This window comes from Prunus dulcis, chromosome 7, assembly GCF_902201215.1.
Source record: "Prunus dulcis chromosome 7, ALMONDv2, whole genome shotgun sequence".
Taxonomy (NCBI): Eukaryota; Viridiplantae; Streptophyta; class Magnoliopsida; order Rosales; family Rosaceae; genus Prunus; species Prunus dulcis.
In genome coordinates this window covers 19,324,726-19,342,635 of record NC_047656.1, presented here as the reverse complement: position 1 = coordinate 19,342,635, position 17,910 = coordinate 19,324,726, and the positions used below count along the sequence as shown (strand labels likewise).

The 17,910-nt window shown below is 40.1% G+C and overlaps 2 protein-coding genes across 5 annotated transcripts; both read right to left on the bottom strand.

The window, feature by feature from the left end:
- Nucleotides 1-1,097: 1,097 nt before the first annotated feature.
- LOC117635593 (protein YLS3-like) lies at nt 1,098-2,144 on the bottom strand. Its single transcript, XM_034369916.1, has 2 exons — nt 1,678-2,144; nt 1,098-1,587 (listed from the first exon to the last, which is right to left on the bottom strand). Exons 1-2 carry the CDS (start codon nt 2,003-2,005, stop codon nt 1,295-1,297), a joined length of 621 nt encoding a protein of 206 aa, XP_034225807.1. The 5' UTR covers nt 2,006-2,144; the 3' UTR covers nt 1,098-1,294.
- Nucleotides 2,145-3,383: 1,239 nt separating this feature from the next.
- Nucleotides 3,384-17,410, bottom strand: LOC117636105 (dnaJ homolog subfamily C GRV2). Of its 4 annotated transcripts, none has more exons than XM_034370565.1 (22): nt 16,529-17,410; nt 15,760-15,993; nt 15,498-15,585; nt 15,137-15,345; nt 14,621-14,722; nt 14,481-14,543; nt 12,144-14,384; nt 11,380-11,742; nt 10,792-10,932; nt 10,295-10,687; nt 9,706-10,200; nt 8,960-9,183; nt 8,512-8,856; nt 7,883-8,177; nt 7,266-7,724; nt 6,833-7,178; nt 6,401-6,744; nt 5,861-6,325; nt 5,357-5,481; nt 4,940-5,063; nt 4,386-4,454; nt 3,384-3,866 (listed from the first exon to the last, which is right to left on the bottom strand). In XM_034370565.1, the coding sequence occupies exons 1-22, from the start codon at nt 16,949-16,951 to the stop codon at nt 3,657-3,659; spliced, it is 7,758 nt and encodes a 2,585-aa protein (XP_034226456.1). In that variant the 5' UTR covers nt 16,952-17,410; the 3' UTR covers nt 3,384-3,656. The 4 variants fall into 4 exon arrangements, with proteins under 4 accessions (XP_034226456.1, XP_034226457.1, XP_034226458.1 ...); XM_034370566.1 differs by having other exon boundaries at nt 6,401-6,741; XM_034370567.1 differs by lacking the exon at nt 4,386-4,454.
- Between the last annotated feature and the right edge of the window lie 500 nt (nt 17,411-17,910).

Below are 17,910 nucleotides of genomic sequence, written 5' to 3'. Positions count from 1 at the left end.
CACCATTCTCCGCCTCACACCCACACCACTTAGCAACTATAGCAATTGAAGGAGATAGTGGCTGCTTTGAAAATGAAGTACAAAAGTATAAAATCACACCCACCACCACTCAACAACTATAGCAATTGAAGGAGATAGAGGCTGCTTTGAAAACGAAGTACAAAAGTGTAAAATCACACCCACCTCCATAGCAACAAAGCAATAACTTTCCAAACCCAAAGTTACAGAACAAAACAAGGTTATTCGAACCAAAAAAAAAAAAAAAAACAAACCAAGGCCACAAAAGAATGGAAAAAACAAAAGCGTTGGAACCCACTTATATGCATTGAAAACTCGAATATAAGTTATAAAACAATGTCACACAGAAAACTGAACCTTTAAAGATTCTGAGTTCACTTGGATTATTGAAGCCTCCATCGACTTCATCTCTTTTCTTCGCCATCGTCGTTGCTTCTTTACGAAAATAACAACTGATTGAAGTTATGCTAGTCTTTTCCCACCTTCTCGTTGCACTCAATCAAAAGCCCAGATGAATTTCACTAAATTTTTAGGAGCCCTAATCCTAATCTACTTCAAAATGGCCAATTTGGCACGCCATAGGGAAGAGGTAGAGACGAGCTTTTACGTGGGGCTTTGGACTGACAAAATTACCCCTCCACATAAGGGGCACGTGGTTACTCCGTTAAAGAAATTGACGGAAATTTTAAGATGTCCTTGAATTACTACAAATATGAAACTACATGGTCAAAAATGACGAAATTAAAACTACATGATCAAAAGTAGTTGAAGTGCTAAACTAAAAGGACCAAAAGTGACTTTTGGCCCATATAGAAAGTAGCCTTGTAGTTGTAGCTAAGAGCTCTCTCGGGCCTAGAGAATATGAGGCGGCTCATCTGAGATTTGGAAATGCTTGGGCTAAAAGAGGGCTGAAGTTTGCAAATGGGCCTTATAGTATTTTATTTTTATTTTTACGATACAAGCGATATTCTGAGAGGAAATCCAACACAGGTGCAAGAGTATTTGCTTTGACCTCTCTTGCGCCTATGATACCAAGTATCCTATTTGAAACGATCAATTGGATGGAAACATATTTCTAACTTGTCATGCATCTACCAACAAATTTCAATTTCACCAAGTGAAGTGAATTGCAGTTCTACAACTTTTAATTTACTGCAAAACCTGTCAACCTTATTGTTGTCACTTAGTTATTATAAAATCGTAACTGGAAACAAGCTGTTACGAGCCAGCTGATATCAAACCACTTGTCTAAATTTCCCTACACAACCTCTAATTATCAATTGAACATCAGTGCCATTGAAACCATCATCATCAACAGATATGTAGTCTCAGTTAACTTCATTAATGTTGCTCCACTGCTTGGAGTTGCTTTTGAGTCTGATGGCTTTGAATCAGACCCGGAGGAAGAAGAAGAAGGTGATGTTGAGACAGATGATGATGAAGAAGTGGAAGCTGAAGTGGGTGTAGACTGATGATCATGACCATCAGTTGTGGGGGATGTGGTAGAATTTGAATCTGCCTCTTTAAAAATCTTTGCATCCGGGGAACTTGGTGGCAGTTTCAGAATACCTTCAAACAAACAACAAACAAAAATCAACACTACATTATACATATTATATTGTAACTTCGGAAATGCTCACAAAATCACATAGTAATTACTTAGGCAATCAGAGATTTTGCCATCAATGTTGCAAGCTGAGGGCATTTGGAGAGCCAAAGTTGTATTGACCGGGAGGCTCATGGAAGGGTCAGTGCTCTTTTTGATGAGAACACATAAGCACTTGGGTTTGTTGGCCTTCACCTTCTTGGTGTTTTCACAGCACTCTGGTGTTGGTTTCTTTGCTGTGCCACTCACAAATGGAATGCAAGCTGCAAGGGTTGCCATCTGCTCTGCACATTCATTCTCATCATCCTCCATTGTTGCCATTGATGCCATGGCCAATGAGGCCACCACAATACAAAACACTATCGGTTTCTTGCTTCTCATATTTCTCTGTTTCAGTGGATTTCTTTTTGGGTATTGTGCAATTGTATGTCTCTCACTCTACCAACCTTTTAATTCCCTCTCCTTTTTGGTCTGTTTCTTCTTTTGCTTTGGGGCTTGGAAGAGTGCATGGAGAGCAAGCTTGGTATTTGTCATGGTTGAATTAATATGCTGGGGGTGCCTTGAGAAATGGGATTGCTCACACCAAAGGAGAATGAAATTCAATCTTATGAGCTTGCGATTCCCAATGACATCACTTACTTCTCAATGACATTTCCCTTTACCAAAATGTTGATAAAGCGTTTTCAACACCTCAAGTGCTTTATATCTCAATTCTCAAGCTGTTATATTAAAAGTCGAAAGTCCATCATGATTATCTCAATTAAATTTTGTTAGGTTATTTTCCCAAGAAACCTTAGTCGCTTTCTCCCTCTATAAGTCCTAAAGGAAAACTTCATAGAGGGGGAAGAGGAAGAAGCATCATTACCCCTCCTCCCCTCCTCTCTTCTCGTCTTTTCCTTTTAGGTTAGTGAATAAGTCCACTGGTGTGTTTTGAAAAAAAACTCTTTGTGGTGGTTTCTTTTGAACCATAGTTAGATTGAAGTTCCCCATAACTCCTTTTAGTATATGTTCTCGATCAAATCATGCTCTCAAAATCCGCTCCCTAACGCCGCACATGTTATCTAAATTTGATTCTACATTGTCTTTGACGGAAGTTGCTGCAAATCACCCAATTGTTTTGTTGGCAAAGTTGTTGTTTTTGTTTATTTGTTTGCTCTTATGCGCAGGTAGATCGCTAGAAATCATATTTTCCCAAGATCTGTTACGGATGCAGAGGTGGGTGTGGCCACAACGACGCTTCTTCAGGTGGTGGTAGTAGGGTTTGTCTAGGCTCATTGGTTGTTTTAGGATTTTGATTATGTGGTGATATAGGTTAGTAGTTTTAGTACGGCTTTTGTCCGCGTTAGTTTTGTTTTTAGCATGTTAGGACTCATTTGGGATTGATTCTAGATATGCCAAAAATCACTTCTATGGAGAATAACTTCTTTATATAATCACTTTAAGTGGTTTTAAGTGATTTTATTGAGAAGCATATGAGAGGTGCTTCTCTCCATAATCACGTAAAATTACTTAAAGTGATTATACGAAGAAGCATGTGAGAGATGTTTTCCCCCAAAAGTGATTTTGACCTATCCAGAGTTGCTCCCAAATGAGCCTTAGTTTGTTGCCCTCTTGGAATTACTATTTTAAATGTCTTGTTGATGTCTTTAATTATACCATTGAAGTTTATCTAATGAAGTTTCTATTTGATTTTATAATAAAAAAAACTAACCAAATAAAAAAAATAATAAAAAAAAAAAGCATAGAAGAAAATTGCCCATGATGAAATCACACAAAATTACTTCACCTATATGGAGCAAACAGGAAACAGCTTGACTCAATATACAAGTGGCCAATCCCTCTTTACATGAAAAAACAAATATTCTCTCTCACTATTCTTTCGGAAAATCGCCATAGCTACCAAGTTGTCTACCTCACCAGAGCGTGAGAAGATGAGGTAAAAAGTGATACAACTGTACAGTGTGCTATACAGAAAAAAGTATGAGTCTTCCCTCTCCAGTTAATGCTTAGTAACGTTTCTTCATTCTGTGTACTATGAAAGCTCATCTTGTTTTCCATTTGGCTCAGATATAGGTGAAGCAGTAGGAGGTCTCGATGGAGCTGGTTGTGGAGAGGGAGCCGTAAGGGCATAAGTGAGTCTTGATGATGAACTCTCAATTAGCCCAGCAACTCCGGCGGCAGCAGATTGAGCACTTGATGGGAGGAAAAGATCATGTTTTTGGTCTTTATAAGCACTCCAAATCTAAAAATGGGCAATTTTTCATTGCAAGAGCAACATTAAATATTGCTTTCTCACTAAAACTCCGCCATGAGCAATCTACAATTTGTAATTTAGGTTTCAAAATATGAAAAGATAAATACGGGTAACAAGTGGGGGTGGGCTCGGGTCTGGTCAGCTAAAACAAAATCCGATACCGACCCTAAATTCTTGGATTGTAAAACATCACAGCCCAAAACGACCAAAACCCATGTATAAACCTAGCTGTGGCTGGTTTCATTTTCCCAATCAGGTCAAGCACCGATGCAAGATGCATTAAAATTTTTAAAATTGATTATGAGCAAACTGGGTCCGTTAGTTCGAAAATCAAAATCAAAATAAAAACCATTAGCGAACTGAATTTACCAGGTTGAGTAGGTTTTAACCAATTCAATCCGATTTTTATACAGAACCCATCCAACCCATCGAGGTCAGGCTATTCGGGTTTACCAGTCGCAAGCAGCAAAGAAAGAGCAAAAGATAAAGATAAGTATCAGGACTTACATCTGAGGAATTTAATAGGTCACGCACTTTAGTGCAATGGGCCCCCTCAGTTGCAAATGCATGCAAAACCTGGAACAAGATAAAACACAATTTTCAAACATGCCAAGAAAACCAAGGAATGAAAAAACAGCTTCAATAGAACAATTTAAACAGGCTAATTCACCCCCACCAAACATAATCATCATATATAATTTGGCAACCAAAGAGATGAGAATTTGGGAAAAATTAGGAAAAATTTGGGAAATAATTTTATTTTATTATTTTTTTTTTGTATAGTATAAGATTCTACAGTGGAGTAGACAACCTTTCCAAGGACTGAAAGCCCCCTCGAATTATGGGAATTATCAATTAAAAGGAATTTCAAATGTTGAAACCTTCATGACACACCCAACTGGTGAAATATATAGTAATTCCTAATGAAAATAATATTTATAGTAAAACAAGCAAATGCTTTTTCTTTAACTTCAATACAGGCAACAAGAAATTCTTTTCGAATGAAAAAGGCAACAAGAAATCAGGCAAAGTAATCATATCTTTGATGCAAATGTTCTAACCTCAATTGCTAGCACCCTGCCAATAGATGCTTCAGATTCATTCCACTTCATCTGAGAGCAAAGCCCATTCCTTCCCCCTGCTCTCCAATCAAGAAGGCCAAGAAGTACTTCAACAAGACCAACCCTATATTATTCAGAGAACTTATATCAATATCAGAATGGGCAGAAGGCATAAGTTTGGCTGGAATTCAGAACATCAGCTCGTCCAAATCTGAGCATAATCTACAAATATATCATTTTAAATGAGTGTGTGCATGTGCACGGTTAGTGTTAGTTAGCATTGCAAAGTCTGGAAATGAGATAATCAGGTCAGCAAGGTGCAGACTATGCAACCATGGAATGATAAACATGGATTACATCCTGGGTTGAGATTGTGTCAGTCAAAAATAATAATCCTAGACTACAAAAGCTACTCACTTAAGTCCTTGTGCTACAAGTGCATCTCTAGCTCGGTTTCCAGCAACCACAACACGTTTTAGTGTCTCAAGAGCTAATATGCTTCCACCTTGCCATCCTATTGCTTTCATTAGAAGAGGAACGACCTGTAAAATTGAACAGTAATGGTAAACAAGAGGATTAAAAATGAGACAACAGCACCCACCCTATATCGCCCAAGAGAGGACTTAAAGCTACAGTACTTCCTGCACGCAACTCCCTATTTTCTCCTAAAAAACTATTGAATATTGAATTGCATTAAAAAAAAAAAACTGTTACCAAAATTTGAAGCAAATCCATTTGTGAAAAAAGGTCAAAGATAAGTATGATACTATGAGCCTGAATCTCCCAGAAATCAAAGTGTGCGGGATTTTACATATGAGTCCTTTATGAAAATTTGATAGTCCATCTATCCTTTTTAAAACGAGAATACATGGTTTTTAGACGTAAAAAGAATATATACATCAAAAAAATAGTTTTACACACCTGAGGTGTTCCTACACTAGTTGCTGCCATAGCTTCAGCACACGTTGTGCTAGCTGCCAGTTGATGAAGGACACGTAAACAACTGAGGCGCACACGTTCTTGGGGAGTTTGCGTGGGCTGTGTGGATCCATCATCAGGTTCATATGTTCTGTCCACATAACTGCCATTGTTTACCTCCCCGGATGCCATTGTTTCTCGTCTTCCTTCATAAGCCACAGCAGCCACAAGTTTAGGCACATATCCAAGATACCCAACATGATCAGCTAGTGCAGGGTGCACTCGTAGTAATGAAACCAAAGCAGCAGAAAGGAGCAAAGGAAGTTCAGGGTCAACGGCTTGTGTGTCGTAATGTGTGGCAGCAATGGATGTCAAATACTGATCTAGCAGTCCTTCCAAGAATCTCTTTGGATTTCGGAGAGGAAACTTGGGATCTTTTAGGAATAACCTAACATAGATTCCACCAACCTGCATGAGCTTGAAACTGTGAGTTCTCCAAACAATTAAACAATAAAATGTAAATATGGCATAATCATGAACTACCTGTGGCTCATCTCTCATTTCTTGCTGCCCAGATGCCTGCTCAGGAACATCCCAATCAACCACACGACCTTTCATCTGTTCGCGATATAGATCTGATGCCATAGTTGCAATTTGTGCAGACAAAGAAGTAGCCATGGCTGGTGTCCATACAAGTTCCGGAGTCTCAGTAGTCTGTTCTAGGGAAACTACAACAGCCTCACCAGGACCATCCCTAATAACTGATACCAAGCCATCTGGAAGAAACCTTGCTAGTGTTATAGCAACTCTAGGCCCATGCATTGGCTGCCCAACAAGCTTCCCCAACAATGAGGCAGCTGCTGCTCTTTGTTGCAATGAAATTTCTTCTACAAATAATGGCTTATATCATCAACAAAATTCAATCTTCTAAATTAACATTAAGAGAAATAGGAAAAGGAAAGGAAAATTATTTACCCTGCAAAGGCAAGAGAAGTTCAAGGATGTAGACCACTCCCCCATGCTTGGCAGCTGCCCAAGCAAGTTCTGGTGTGCTGGCCAGAGCATAAAGAACATGAAGAACCCCTTCACGACAAGTTGGGGCTGAGTGAAGCATTTGTAATAAAAGGAGAAGGCTGGATCCATCTGCAACCATAGCCTCCAAGCAGGGAGCATACGTAGTCAAGAGTGACAGCACACTCAGGCAAAGTTGAGGAATGTTGCTTTCTGAGGCAACAGGCACCGAAAAACATTCGAAAAGAGGCAATAGCTTATCTTTAGTAGAAAAAATTGACGCCAAATTTGGACTATTTGTCAGTAAGTTCTGCAAAGAAATAGAGACAAAAAAATTGTCAGATACATGGAATGAATTGTGAGTTCGGAACTCAACATGCACAAGAGAGCAAGATACCTTCAGTGAATTCAATGCAAATTTAAGATTCTTAACCATTTCAAATTCTTCCTTGTCTACCACTTGCCCATTAGATACTGCTGAATCTTCAACAGGAGTCTGCTGCTCATCAATTGATCCAACAGCCATATCATTAGGATGCTCAGATGTCTCAAGGGATGAGTCATTCTGATTTGGCACATCCTTAACTTCAGAATCTGTAGCACATTGATTGTGCACTAGATATGATATAAAATCAATCAAAGCAACACAGAAAGCTTCTGGTTCACTGATCTCAAAATCTGGCTGATCATTATAGACCCTCAAGTAAACATTTCCAACATAGAGTTCTTTTGATAGTGCCTTATATGCAAATACATGTGAATCTTTCATCTCATATGAACCGTCAGGACCCTGACTTGCACGTTGCTGATCCACAAATTTCAGTAGTTCTGCTCGGGTTGAAGAGTTCCAGATAATCTAGAAACACAAACAGATAATACAATCAACCTTAAAGAGAAATAACATTGAGCACACCCAAATGACCCTGGCATAGATGTTAACAAATTGCATATAAAGTGACCATATGACTACTTTTGTCAAAAGGAAAATGGAAATAGAGAAACTAAAGCAATTACCTCAGGAGACTCCAAGTTATTGTTTAATTTAGATAGCAAGTCTTTTGGTGCTTGATCTTTTAACATACTGGCTAGTTTAGGAGTCAACAGAGCTCTGAGGGCATCAGCTGCAGTCTGATTATAAGGTGTTGAACTCTCATCACTACACAAACCACTAAGCCTTGAAAGCGCCTGTGAGGCACGTACAGCATGCATATTTTTCGCAATTTGAACACTAGCACCAACACCATGTGATTCTGTTGCATTAGATTCCTCTGCAGTTGAGTCGTATTGAAGCAGCACGGGCAAAAGGTACCTAAAAGTAAACACACCCAAAGCAACACAACACAGATGAAAATAATTACATTTTTTTTCAAAAAATATTATAACAATCAGTTCTTCAAAGTATCACTAACAAACTAAAAAAATTGAGAGAGAGAGAGGTTTTGATTGCCTAGTTGGAATTTATATGTTATCATTATAGTCTTCTTTCTAGTATTCTATTTCCACATAATTATAAAGGACAAAAAGGAATGTAGATAAGATCGATTAGTGGGGATGAGAGAGAGACTACTCTGGCATTTAAGTGAGTAAATGAGCAATCTTGCATCTAAAACTTCAAAGGTTATCAATTGTGTCAGCTGACTTACCACACAACTCCAGCCTTCAGCAAGGCATCCTGTAATTCAGTGGACACAGAAACATGTGCAATAGTCTGGAGAGCAGCATCAACAGCAGCTGGTACCAGCTCAAGTTCAGTGCAGTGCACAATATCATCAACTAGTCCAGAATACTCAAGCATCTCAGACCAGGCACTCTCAAATTGACTCAAAACACAAAAGGTTCGCATCACATTTGTAACAATTATTGCGGATGGTTCACTTGCAGGAGTGGTTGGCTGAACTACACACATGCAACGGGAAAGAAGATTCGCAAGAAGTTGTATGCCACCATCCCTCACAAGTTCTTCACCATTCAATGAAGAAGATGCACACCTAAACACGGAAATATAAGCTTATATCATCTATTTGTCAACACTCAATTCAAACAATGGGAACAGGGAATAATAAATAAAAAACTGGAATAAGGGGTGTTTACGTCAGCCAAATAAGCTCTGACGCTGCAACAAGGAGAGGTGCTCTATCTGAGGAAAGAAAATTGTTATCATCCTTGTCCACAGTAACTGCATTGAGCAACATTGGATAACCAGCATATTTAAATGGCTCCAGTATGCCTCCATAACGTCTGTACAAGATACACTGTCCTTTCAATAGAAGCAACAATCGCCATGGCTGAGGGCCTTGCAAGCCTTGCATAGTGGCCTGCAAACAATAATGCAGAGTTGTCCGGCAAGCTCGAAACAGAAAGATATAACTAAAAATTGAGTTTTCAAATATCATGACAGGGGATAGACTACTTATCACCTTCTGTTCACACAAGATAAAACATTTACCTAGGGCTTTGTATGGCTCCACTACCCAAAAGAAAAGCATGTACAAATGCACACTGACAAGATCATATTCAAAAACACAAATGCATGCGTTAAAGGAAATACTCAAATACACAGGTGCACACCCAATTTTTACCCATTGCAAGTTTATTACATATTTAAAATTTTCAGTTTAGATTACCAGATATGGAGGTTCATTAAGGTAACTTTCATGGATGTCTTATGAACCTACGAGAAAGAAGAAAGAAACTTTCACAAACTAAGGACCAACAGCCAATTGCAATGAATTTCTACAGTAGCAAGATGAATTCTTACACTTATAGGCATAACCAAAATTTCAAGCCTGTTCATATAAACAAATACCAAATAACCAGTTCTCCAGGCCAGTATCTACCTGCAGGCGCTCATAAGCTTTCTGTACAGCAAGAAATTTCTCCCTTCCTTCAGGATTTTTGTCTGGGTGGTATCTCATGGCGAGTTTCCTATATTGCCGTTTAAGCTTTTCTTCATCAATGTTCTCAATCTGCTTGGATATGCTAGATACCTCCTCACCCATCTCAAAAGAATGCTTCGTGTCAGCATCATCACTTGATACATCTTCCAATGAGATCTCTAATATTTTGCAAGCTTCTTCTTCGGAAAGATCCATTGGTCTTCTTGTCAACTCCTCACGCCACATTACCAATAATGACTGCAGGAACTCAACATGTTCAACAATCGGCCAATTTGGAAACCGAATCTCATCACATAAGTTACGGAGGTAATAACGGTGACACCACATTTCATCTCGTAGCTCTGGGTATGTCACTGGTGGCATAGGAGCATATTCATATAGAGAATGGCAGTGCTGTGATAATTTCTGGGGGAAATCACCCAGATGCTGCAAAACCTGGTGGAAGGACAGGAGTTCGAGTTCATTAATACCTTCTTTACACTAAGTCAACAAAAAACCAGCACATGCCTCATTTAAGGCTAGCAAATACCTGGCGAATCAGATTTTCAGCTCGCATCTTGTGAGTCCATATAATCTCTGGAGTATCAGAATCAGATACCATTGCAGCTGCAAATGCAGCTGGACCACTACGCTCCAATACATACAGCAAAGATTCTGGAAGAAGCCCACCCAATACACTGCGCTTCGCCAGAGGCAAGGAAGAGGAAACTGCAGCTTCTTCACCACCATGAAATGCTTGATGAACATGAGTCACTGAGAAGAGTTGGGAGATTGAAAGGAGATTAGATCCAGGATATGCCAGGGAGAAATAAAATGTGCCCGTGCTGTATAGGCGAATCATGGCCTTGGGATTTCTAGTAACAACAGCCTTCAGTAAAGCAGCAGCACCCTCTACAATACTTGGTTCTCCAGAAAGCAATGCCTAAATTAAGTGGGGAAAGGAAATAGTTATATAATGGTGATATTCAAGATACTTCTTCACAAGGGCCCTATAAGCAAATTGAAAATGAATCAAACAAGAATTACCTGAGCAATATGCGGAAGGCAACGTGGACTTGACAAGATCCTTTTTACTCTAGGAGTTGGGGTAACTATCTCTCCAGCGTCGTCTAAATCTGAATGTGCAGATACCATGCTGTGTAATATGGACAAAGCTGCCTCACCAATCTGAAAACAAAATGATATACTAGAACATGTCAAGCAAAGAGAATGAGAAGAGACAAGAAAAGGATGTCTTTTCAACAAGATAATAGACACGCGCAAGAAAAGAGATTTCAACAGAAAGTGATTCACCTTGATTTTAGAAAGAACACATTAAGAAGTACGTATGTTCTTATGTACTTAATTAAACTGAACTAATATTTAAATGTACAGTTTTAAAGAATTCAATGAAAATCCTCCAATTGAACATTACCATATATTAGAATATAAAAATTAACATAAAAATCAATCATTTTATCCAAAAGTTTAGCGGCTGTTATAATTACGCAAAACTAGAACTATATAAGCACAGTAGAAGATTTGCAGAGAAAAGAATGTGGGTTGAAACACCAGCAAGTACACAATCAATTACAATATATTCAACTTTAAGTTCCATGCATACTAAAACTACACCTGAGTTGGCGTGAGAACGGGAACTCGAACAGCTAGTGCCCAACGAAGTTCACGAATATCCCGCAGTCTCTTCCAGTCTAGCATCCCAGAAGCCCAGCACCTTGTTGTCCAATCAATAGCCTTCTTTGACCAAAATCTTCTAATGGCATCCTTTTCAACAGGTCCAACCTGTGCTCCTTCCTTGTCAACAAACATCCATTCCTTGAGCGGTTCCATGAAAGCAGTAGCAGCAATCAAATTAGACTGCAAGGGAATAGCTGTCCTTTCTGAAGCTTCATGAGCCACTGTCAGCATATCAACAGCTAACACACATCCTCCAACCAAAACGCACGCCTCGACATTTGACAAAACCTTCATTAACACCTTCACAAACAGTAAAATACAGAGAGTTACCATCTTCCCCGTATTTAATTAATGACTGAAAGGCCAAAAATGGTGTTTTCTTTCTTTCTTGGGTTTTCAAATCCCAGGCCAAACAACGGCATTTCAGACCCGGGTCATCTTCTTCCCAGAGGGTTTACACCTCTAACAGAAAGAGGCCACCTCGAAGAAAGGCATACGCCTCAGCCCAGAGGCGCGCCTTGAGGCATGTTTTTTAAAACACTGCTGATTACACAATGGAGAGGCAAATGGGGAGTGAAAGGACAGCCAAGATTTCATAGAAACAAAACATGCCCATAATGGAATAAAAAAGTAGAGAATCAAGGGGCCTCATGTCAAGCCAATCTGTATTTAGAGAAAGATAAAAGAGTAAAAAGTTGTACCTTCAAGAGCACTAGAAGACGGTGCCTCAAAGCCCTATCATCTGTCCTATCCAACAGAACTGTAATGTGAGCAGTGCCCTCAAAAGGACCTACTGTTTTGTAATGCTGCTCATATACAATTGCCATTGCTCTAGCACATAGCTCTCTCACGGAATATCCTCCTCCACCTCCAAAACCATCTAGTCTTCCCATGTCGCACCAATCATCAGATGCACCCATTTCATCAGGAACAGCTCCATCTACTGTAAGTCCTATGTCTGCATCACATAAGAACCGATGGTAGAGTGCTCTAAAGAAGGCAACTGGATCACGCAATGGAAAATCTTGTGCCCTGCCAACACTACCACTCTCAAGCAGCAAACGCAGATAATACTGACCCACGCAAACTTCTTTGGACAAGCTAGGATATCTAACAGAGAACTCAGAGTAGTTCCAAGATATCTGGGGTACACTATCTTGGCCAGTCATAGTATCTGCCGTAGCACCTCCAGGAACAATATCTTCAGTACGCTCCTTCTCAACATCTAACTTATGAACCTCAGCCTGCAAAGTTTCCCTCAACTCTTGCCTAGTGCGCTCATTCCAGATCAAATCTGCACGATTATGATCAAGGCTAAATGCTCGCCAGAATTCAGGCCAATTACAAAGTAGCCTACCAGATCCCACAGGAGTGTTTTCCACAACAACCTGAGCAGGAGCAGGGAGGCCTGTGTTCTGGAAACCAGTAACATTGGAATCAGAATCAATTGACATTGAAGTATTTGCTTCCACTGCCTCGTGAATACTTCTTGACTGAGAATCAGCTGAAGCCACAAAAGCTGAATGATTGTTTTGTGGAACCCCTGAAGACGCTAACTCTCCAGTGGAATTTTCAACAGTTTGAGCACCAGAAGACTGAATGGTCGAAGCCTGTCCAGAACTCTGATCCAGTACAGATCTTTGATAGTTATCTGACACCTTAAAAGTACCAGCATTTGTCTGTGTCATGGGATCACCAACTTCATAATTGTTTACATTAGGTAAGGAATTCTCTTGAGATGTTGATCCTTTTCCTGTACGACCTTTCCTCTGTTGGAGTAAGCGTCTCTGTCTTCTACTGGTCAAAGATCCTTCTTGATTGGCATCTTCTGATTGAACTCCCTCAGAACGTGTGTGCAAATAAGCAACAAGCCCAGGAGGCAGAACTCTGGACAATAAATCCAGAGCTGGTTGATAAGAATCTGCCCAGAGAGCAACAAGCTGTCGACTAACCTCACGTCGCTCACCAGGAGGAAGGAAGAAGGCATGCAATAAATGTCTCAGCAAAGCACCATCACGCAATGCAGCATCGCGCATGGACTCTGCTGCAATTGCATCTTCTTCTGCAATTGTACGCATAATCACAGCCACTGTTTCTCTAACACTTTCAGCAGGATGTCCAAACAATGCAAACAAACGACGCTTCAAACCAGCTACTTGGCGTAACAGTTCAACAAACACTGTGTATTGTGTTGTCTCACCATGTGGTTCACATATCATTGCCTCAAGAACCTCAACAACGGCCATTGATAATAATGGTGATACAGACATTGGCTTCAGTCTGTTGGCAAGTATAATAGCATAACCCTGATTAGCAAACAACACTGACTTTGTGTGCATGATTGTTGCATGCTGCTCTCCTTTAGAGTCCGTCAGTATATTTGTATCCCCAGGACCACCACCAATAAGAACTGCAACTAGCCCTGCAGCTTCAGCAGCTACACCCTCTGAACCATTTCTTAGTAAACCCATTATTCTTCCAACAGCAGCAGGAAAAGACATCACATGTGACGCAGCAGTTCTTGAAGCTAGTAATCTACGTAAACATGCAATAAAGCCCATCACTGTTGCAGCTGCTTTAGGTGAAGGGGGAGGTAAGGGAGGTGACTCTGGAGGAAGATTCGGTGTAGCTGGAAGCATTGTTATTAAAGCCATCAAAGTCACCTCAGGTACTTCTATGTTAGGAGGAACTCCACTATATGGAATACATGCATTGAACTCTCTTATTCTGCGCCATAGCTTAGCTCTTGATCCAGGAATGGAACCACCTTCGGAAACTGCATCTTTGGCAGCTGCTGCTAAGTGTTTCAAATGCATGGATGCACTCTCCACATCTGCAATAGGCCGTTGAAGTCCAGATTGTAAATGGACTCTCCCACAAGGTGGATCAATAGGATGGCCTGGCATTGTCAGTCTTGGTAACACAGTCACTGCACATTGACCCTGCACAAATTAAACCTAGAGGTCAACCAAACCCCATGAAAGTGCAATCATGATATTAAACCCTGTCAATTTCTTCAAAAGAACACATCTACCTACTTCTGTTTGCAACACATCGCGAACTGCTGCAAGTAAGCTATCACGGGACGTGCTTGCATAAACCTACAATACATCATAAACATCAGAAACATGACCCTGCAATAAATCAGGAACACAAAACAAGGGTAACAAATGCTCACATGGATGGGGCACCCATCATTGAACTCAATTGCAAACATTTGGGGCTCCTCAGCAAATCGAACAAGAGCATTTACTGCAGATAAAGGTCGAACAGTAACAGCCTGCACACATCTAGTGACTATTCTCAACATTTGATATTATTCCATGAAACATACACTTGAATCTACACAGAAGTAAAACCCATAAAAGAGTTTGGGGAAAATTTAACATTTCATTTGTTGGGACTTAAATCTGTTATATGTATATTAAATGCATGCATTACCCATATATACGTAGATAACTAACCATATAAGCATAGTTAGATTTACGCACCGAGCAAGAACATCTCTCTTTCATAATAGTTTATTCAATCTGAAAGGTAGCACTTGTTTTGTAATTGATTCCAGGGGAGGTGGCATGAATGCTTAAAATTAGGCATCTTTGTCATAAAGGAGCTTAATTCAAGACTAGTGCACTGAACTTCATGGCATCAACATAAAGTCTACAAGTATGCTCTAGTAAATTCATCAGCTTACTTCATAGTTCTCTGGGCGTCTTTCAACAAGTGAAGCTTTTGTAAGAATCAGTTGGCGAGATACAGCATCACCATTCTCTCCAAGTCCACCTTTTGGGCCAACGCTCAAACTTAATCCTGGAACATTTAGAGTTCCACGAGCAGCAGAGCGCAACCTTGTCACGGACCAACCTCCACATGGAGTTTCTTCTGCTCCAACTGCCTCTTTTGCTGCATTATCCAGAAAAAATGATAAATGAATAGCTAAATTTTTTAGCATTCGTGGAATTTGCCAATAGACAAAGTCATCGGGACACAAAAATAACAAATAAAGAAGATAATTACTACATAGAGACCACTAAAAAGTGTTCAGAATGAACTACCCCTTCGCTTTATATACTCCGCTATCGTGAGAGATTGAGAAGTTTCCACAGTTAGTGACACCCCAACCATAGACTTTGCTGTTTTCGTCTGCATTACAATGTTTTATAACATGAGTGCTAATCTAAGAGGCGTATTCAAAAGAGTCCCATAGGAGGGTTTTTGCATGGGGGGCACTTCAGACGTAAAATTAATCTCACAGAAATATCATTTACATGAAATTCTAAAAAAGTTAAAATTTCAACAGTTCAAGGTCAGACATACCAAATTTGCAATTATGGCGGAATTTGTGGATCCAGAAGCAGCTTGAAAAGCTTTAGATTTTCTTCCATATAAAGGACAAAGAACAAAACCTCCATGTTCACTACCTTTCTTCCCATAAGCATCAGAAAGAAAAACAATGGCAGGAGAATCGAAATCTCTGAAATCCAAGCACCAGCGAAGGTCTCCACTTTTTAAATCAATCAGTTCAACCCCAACATAAGTAACTTTCAATTTCTGCCCAAGCCATCAATTGTTACAGAAAATCAGTTTAAAAGTTATAAAGAGCAAAGTAAACATGTCATTTCCCATTGCTAGCCAATCAAATAAATATTATTAACAGCCAAATAAACATACCAGTTTAGTAAATATTACAAAACGGTCATATACTGACGAGTGACATGCATGCATCTAGAGTGACTCAAACAGTGTCAAAGGTAAACTATTTGGCAAATGAACATAATTTTCACTAAAGATCCAAGTAATAACCACCATGAAAAGTAACCCCGTTTCCATATTTTCTATAGTAAAACTATTTGGCAAAGAAGCATAATTTTCACTTAAGATCCACTCTTCCAAGGAAAACTTGCTCATTGCTAACAATACCCCCATTGGAAGAGTTGAAGCAATCATATTATTAGCCATTGAATCTTCTACTAACAAATTTATCAATTGCCATACAGAATCTTCTACTAACAAATTTATCAAACTAGTGCAGTAAAAGAACGACATTGCACAATCACCAAGAAGCATTGCAAGAGAGGCAACTTACAAAAGCGACCCACTCGGCATTTCGTCTCCGTAGATGAAGCACCGGAAATTCGGCGACGGCGCCCAACCGATTCCCCCTAATTCTATGCAACTCGGTCAATATACTCGCTCTATACCTCGATGAGAACTTAATGCCCTTGAATTTTCCACGGCCGTCGGTCCGAACACTCAAATTGAACTCATTTGAGTTCTCGTCGCGGCCGATGATAGGCGCGGCGGAGTCAAAATCGGAGGCGACCTCGTAGGAATTGGTGACGGAAAGCGTCGCAGGGTCCAAGGTGGTTATGGTGACATTCGAAAGGCAGAGAATTCGCTTGTATCGGCCACGCCATGAGTGCTTGACGACCAAGTAACGAGCGAGGTACTCGGGCTCTTCGACAGGGGTAGGGGTAGAACGGGAAGAAGATTTATTGGAGCTGTCCATGGCTCTAGGTATGGGCGCGGCTGAGCGGTTTTGATCAGATGTGTGGCGGCTCACGGATTCTACGTGTGGGAGGTAGTGGAGGGTGTGAGTGCGAGGCGCATTGTTGTGGCGGAGAAAGAACCAGAGTCCCGAGCCGGCTTGAACCGGTGGTGGCGCAGAGGCCGCCGCCTGAGACCGAGACTGATTCGCCCCCAGCTCTGACGGTTATTTACGCGTTCTGCCACAGCTTCCAGTTTCGATCGATTAAGCCCTAACTGAACCTAATTGAATCATCTGAGATAAAAATTTGAGGCTTTGAATGGAATTTGCGATCCTGATCGGCTGTCTGCAAATTGCGTCCAAGAATTGGAATTGAAATGAACAAGATTCTTATTAAAAGATTAATTTTTCAGAGTTCTTGAGAGATAGAAAGGGAGGACAGCTGGGGAGAAGAAAAGCTGTGCTTCGCTGTGTCACGACTCATAATACTGAGCTTCGCTAAAAGCTACATTATTCTCCTTGGCCTTGACACATTCTGCGGAAGATACCGTCACCTCACTGTGACCTATTTGCGATGACGTGGCGGTAAAAAGCGCGCTACTAGATCAACCCCTTTTTGTATTCTCCGTTTCTTCTCTTTTCTCTTCCTTTCTAATTTTGTTGGAAAATTTGTTGACGAGTTACCATCCAAAGCGATATACTGCTTCAAATTAATGTAAGGAGGACTCAAACTTTTAGTGCAAAATAGGAATTTATTGTTTTGATTAACCGGTCTAACTTACTTCTACGTTTTATCAATTTATTTTATTATAAAATTAAAAAAAAATTACCAGCTCGCAAAGACCAGATTTTCATCCTTTATAATTACCAGGGGTGATTGGTGAAGATAATTGGCCTTGATTGTGATAATCCATTTTTTCGATTTCTAATGATGGGGAAAGGTTTTGGGATGGATGGCCACCCAAAAACCTAATTATTTG